Source organism: Lipotes vexillifer, unplaced genomic scaffold, assembly GCF_000442215.2.
Source record: "Lipotes vexillifer unplaced genomic scaffold, Lipotes_vexillifer_v1.1 scaffold611, whole genome shotgun sequence".
In the NCBI taxonomy this organism is placed as follows: domain Eukaryota; kingdom Metazoa; phylum Chordata; class Mammalia; order Artiodactyla; family Lipotidae; genus Lipotes; species Lipotes vexillifer.
In genome coordinates, this window is record NW_006785619.1 from 649,707 (window position 1) to 654,288 (window position 4,582).

At 55.7% G+C, this 4,582-nt stretch overlaps 2 protein-coding genes across 5 annotated transcripts in view; one reads left to right on the forward strand and one right to left on the reverse strand.

Annotated features, from left to right (window-relative positions):
- Positions 1 to 342, reverse strand: part of DLG4 (discs large MAGUK scaffold protein 4) — a 24,315-nt gene extending 23,973 nt beyond the window's left edge. For both annotated transcript variants that reach the window (XM_007457745.1, XM_007457746.1), the window contains exon 1: positions 249 to 342. The gene's annotated coding sequence lies outside the window, so the exon portion shown is untranslated. The remainder of the gene's footprint in view (positions 1 to 248) is intronic.
- A 2,342-nt stretch (positions 343 to 2,684) lies between these two features.
- The window catches only part of ACADVL (acyl-CoA dehydrogenase very long chain), a 5,244-nt gene continuing 3,346 nt past the window's right edge, over positions 2,685 to 4,582 (forward strand). Inside the window, exons 1-7 of one of the 3 annotated variants that reach the window (XM_007457739.1) lie at positions 2,685 to 2,746; positions 2,821 to 2,896; positions 3,169 to 3,234; positions 3,319 to 3,391; positions 3,496 to 3,560; positions 3,666 to 3,800; positions 4,202 to 4,346. In XM_007457739.1, the coding sequence (XP_007457801.1) occupies positions 2,685 to 2,746; positions 2,821 to 2,896; positions 3,169 to 3,234; positions 3,319 to 3,391; positions 3,496 to 3,560; positions 3,666 to 3,800; positions 4,202 to 4,346 (622 nt within the window). The remainder of the gene's footprint in view (positions 2,747 to 2,820; positions 2,897 to 3,168; positions 3,235 to 3,318; positions 3,392 to 3,495; positions 3,561 to 3,665; positions 3,801 to 4,201; positions 4,347 to 4,582) is intronic. The other 2 variants (XM_007457740.1, XM_007457741.1) reach the window with 2 other exon arrangements.

The window sequence follows — 4,582 nt, forward strand, 5'->3', positions numbered from 1 at the left end:
CCCACCCCATCCCCCCGCCTCCCTGGCTGCCCCTGCCATCACCTCTCCTCCACCTGCCTGGTAAGGACAGAGGAACTCCTCTAGCCAAGGCTGGTGGACTGGATGCTGATGGATGACCCCTGCCCGGGGCTCCTGCTTGTACCAAATGATCTCCAGGCTCCGAACCAGCCCCCAAGTTCAGTAATTGCCCTCACAGGCACAGGCCAGCCCTTTCCACCACCGCCCCCCAGAAAACTGGGGCGACTCACCCAACAAGGCCTGGAAGAGGTCACTGTGCAGCACCGTGAGGAGAGGGGGTGCCCATCGCAATAGTGGGGGGGCCAGGAGCCAGAGGGCTGACCTGGGAGCTGGTGAAATGCAAGTGAGGGGGGATTGGGACAAGGACGAGATAGAGGGACCAACACACTCACCTCCTCTCCCCCAGCCTTTGTCCTCTCACCCCAGACTCTCTGGAAAGGTCCAGGGAGAAGGATCCCTGGGTCCCAGCCCCCCACCAGCCCCCAGGCCTCTCCTTCACAAGGACTCCTGTTTTTCACCTCTTGGTCCTGGTCCCTCAGACATCTCTCTCTTCTCTCACTTTAATCTCTCTAATCCACCGGGTCAGAGCTGAGCTGTCTTCTCCCCACCCAGCCTGAGCTGTCAGGTAAAGTTGGCAGGCTTGAGCCGCCCACCATTCCATTCTTCCCAGTTTCCCAGGCACCACCGCCACCACTACCTTCCCCCTCACACGCTGGCCCCTCTCCCCAAAGCCAGGCATGACCGCAACATTTTCCTGAGGACCGGGGAAGAGGGCCACCCCCAAGGGGCTCTGCTCTCACAGCTCAAAAGGAGAGGAAGCTGTCATTCTCTCCTCCCGGGACCTGTCCCCAGTGAGAATGGCAAAAAGAGGGGCATAAATTACGGGGGACTTCTTGACCCAGAGTAGACGTGTATGTGTGTTTGTGTGTATGTGTGTGTGTGCGTGTGTGTGAAGGGGACGGGACATGAGAATTCCTACAGTTCCTCTCAGGACTGGGAAGAATCCATCTGCCCAGAGGTCCAGAGGTCTGCCCTGAGCACATGGTCTCAGGAAAGAACAAGAGAGGGTGCAGAGAGATGTTCAGGAAGGTCTCAGAGGCCCTAAGGCAGAGGCAGCAAACCTCGGGGTCCTTCCTACTGTGAAAATTTTGATGTTTCCAGAGTTAGTGACAACTCCGTCATCCCAGGATAATATGCCTGAGCCATTCACACCCACCTTGAGTCACCCACCCCACTATTTTTTTAAATTAAATTAAATGATTTTTTTATACAACAGGTTCTTATTATCTGTTTTATACACATCAGTGTATACATGTCAATCCCAATCTCCCAATTCATCCCGCCACCAACACCCCCACCCCCCACCCCGTTCCCCGCTTGGTGTCCATACGTTTGTTCTCTACATCCGTGTCTCTATTTCCACCTTGCAAACGGTTATCTGTACCATTTTTCTAGATTCCACATATATGTGTTAATTTATGATATTTGTTTTTCTCTTTCTGACTTACTTCACTTTGTAAAACAGTCTCTAGATCTATCCATGTCTCTATAAGTGACCCAATTTGGTTCCTTTTTATGGCTGAGTAATATTCCATTGTATATATGTACCATATCTTCTTTATCCATTTGTCTGTTAATGGGCATTTAGGTTGTTTCCATGACCTGGCTATTGTAAATAGTGCTGCAATGAACATGGGGGTGCATGTGTCTTTTTCAATTATGATTTTCTCAGGGTATATGCCCAGTAGTGGGATTGCTGGGTCATAGGGTAGTTCTATTTTTTGTTTTTTTTGTTTTTTTGTGTGTGTTTTTTTTTTTTGCGTTATGCAGGCCTCTCTCTGTTGTGGCCTCTCCCATTGCAGAGCACAGGCTCTGGACGAGCAGGCTCAGCGGCCATGGCTCACGGGCCTAGCCGCTCCGCGGCATGTGGGATCTTCCTGGACCGGGGCACGAACCCATGTCCCCTGCATTGGTAGGCGGACTCTCAACCACTGCACCACCAGGGAAGCCCTCTTTTTAGTTTTTTAAGGAAACTTCATACTGTTCTCCATAGTGGCTGTATCAGTTTACATTCCCACCAATAGTGCAAGAGTGTTCCCTTTTCTCCACACCCTCTCCAGCATTTGTTGTTTGTAGATTTTCTGATGATGCCCATTCTAACCACACCCCACTATTTCCCTCTGTTTTGTGTTGGTGGAGATGGATTTCACGAGGAACCGCAAAGAATCCTCTTTCCATGCCTCTGCCTCTGGCATCTACCTTACGTTTATGTCTTCCCACCTCTTCCTTCTAATTCCACCTGGGAAGTCCTCCCTTCAGTCTACCCTCCATCCCTCTCTGGCTGCAGCCGCCTAAGTTCCTCAGTCTTCCGTCTCAGCCTATCTCATCACCCCTTCTGAGGGCTACACTCCAGTTCGGACAGGCGAGATGAAGGAGTTTGGGGGAGACAAGGGACGTTTGGAAATGACCCTAGGTCAACCAGAATGCAGGGGTTCGGTGGCGCTCCGGAACTACAGCCCCCAGCATGCCCCAGCGGCCGGAAACCCCGCCCACCGCCTCCCGGTGCATTGTGGAGGATGAGGCAAGGCTGGAGGACCAGACTTTGGCTAATACGGCGAGAGCGCTAAGTCAACGCTCAGGGTAGCAGCGGTCGGAGCGGTTCGGTGATGCAGGCGGCGAGGATGGCGCCGAGCATGGGGCGGCAGCTGCTGAGGTTGGGGAGCGGGAGGTGTGTGTATGACAGGGGGTAAGGGGGCAGTGGGCCCGGACACCGGGCCAGGACTGAACCCCTACTCCCCACAGCTCGCGGTCCAGTGCGCTCCTTGGGCAGCCCCGGCCCGGCCTCGCCTGGCGACCCTATGCCAGTGGGGCCGCCCAGGTAAGTGACGGCCACCTTCGAGGGTATGAGAGCGGGAAGTCGCCTCGGCTCCCACCTCCCCGCCGCCGGCAGGGGTCTCCCTCTTGGTCCCAGTCACCTGCCGATCGCCCTGGTGCCGAAAGTAGGGGAAAGGGCAGACCAGGGTGCCCTGAAGATGAAACTAGGGGAAAGGTGGCGGATGCGCCCTCCCCTGGCACCCAGCTCTTCCCCTTTGCTTTCCTTGGTACTTTGGAATCCCCTTCCCTGGCCTCACTAACCATCCCTTTCCCCAGGCGGCTGTGGAGAAGTCCGATTCTCTCTCTTCTGAGGCTTCGACCAGGGAAAAACGGGCCAAGCCGGTATGTGGCTCGAGCCCGGGAGGAGCTAAGCCAGGGACAGACCCACCCCACACTGCTCCCTGAAACTCCCTTCTCCCTGTGCAGGAATCTAAGTCCTTTGCTGTGGGGATGTTCAAAGGCCAGCTCACCACTGATCAAGTGTTCCCGTACCCCTCTGGTAAGGAAACGGATAGGTGGAGCTGGATAGGGATGGGGCGTCTTCCCCTGAACGCCTGGCCTGGCCTGACCTGCCCGTCCCTCTTGCCACTCCAACCCCTGCAGTGCTCAACGAGGACCAGACACAGTTTCTTAAAGAGCTGGTGGGGCCTGTGTCCCGATTCTTTGAGGTGAGCAATGCCAGCCTGAGAAATAGAGCTTGGTCCCTGATGGGGTGGGAAAGAGGATAAGGAGCTTAACCGGAGCCTGGATATGAGATCCTGTGCCTTCCCCAGGAGGTGAACGATCCTGCCAAGAATGACATGCTGGAGCAAGTGGAGGAGACCACTATGCAGGGTCTCAAGGAGCTGGGGGCCTTTGGTCTGCAAGTGCCCAGTGAACTGGGTGGTGTGGGTCTCTGCAACACCCAGGTGAGGGAGCTCCCTCGGTCACCTCCAGTGTCCCAGTCTACACCTCACCCCTGGGGCTAAGGTCTCTGCCAAGAGCTGCCCTGGGGGCCTGTGGGATGTTGACTCTTACCACCAAACTACTTGCAGTTCCCAAGGGGCATGGACCTCACCCAGGGTCCGAAGTCCTAATGAATTGCTATGGTGGGGACTGCCTGAGGATAGTGTAGGGGATAGTGAAGGGAACCAACCTCCCACCAAGACCTGGAACAGACCTGCCAGTGTCCTGCCGTGGCCCCACTTGCTCTGCCCACTCTCTCTGCAGGGATGCCCAGGTCGGGCTCTGCCCTGCTGCCCACGCTTTCCTGCTAAGGGCAGGTCCCCACGTAGCCAGTTACAGCCCCAGATGCCTGTTTCCCCTCCAGTATGCCCGCTTGGTGGAGATCGTGGGCATGCATGACCTCGGCCTGGCCATCATCCTGGGGGCCCATCAGAGCATCGGTTTCAAAGGCATCCTGCTCTTCGGCACAAAGGCCCAGAAAGAAAAATACCTCCCCAAACTGGCATCTGGTGAGGCAGCCCTAGGAGACCCAGAGATCGGGAGTGTCCTGGGCCTGGCACAAATTAGGCTGCGTGGTACTTAGATCACCACACAGCTGGGTGTGTTGGCTGGGGGGGGTTCTGGGTAGGCATCACAGTGTGCTGGTGGGGAAATACGAAGACACTGAATATCGCCAGAAGCGTTAAGGGGGAATGCCTGTGTGTGTGTGTGTGTGTGTGTGTGTGTGTGTGTGTGTGTGTGTGTG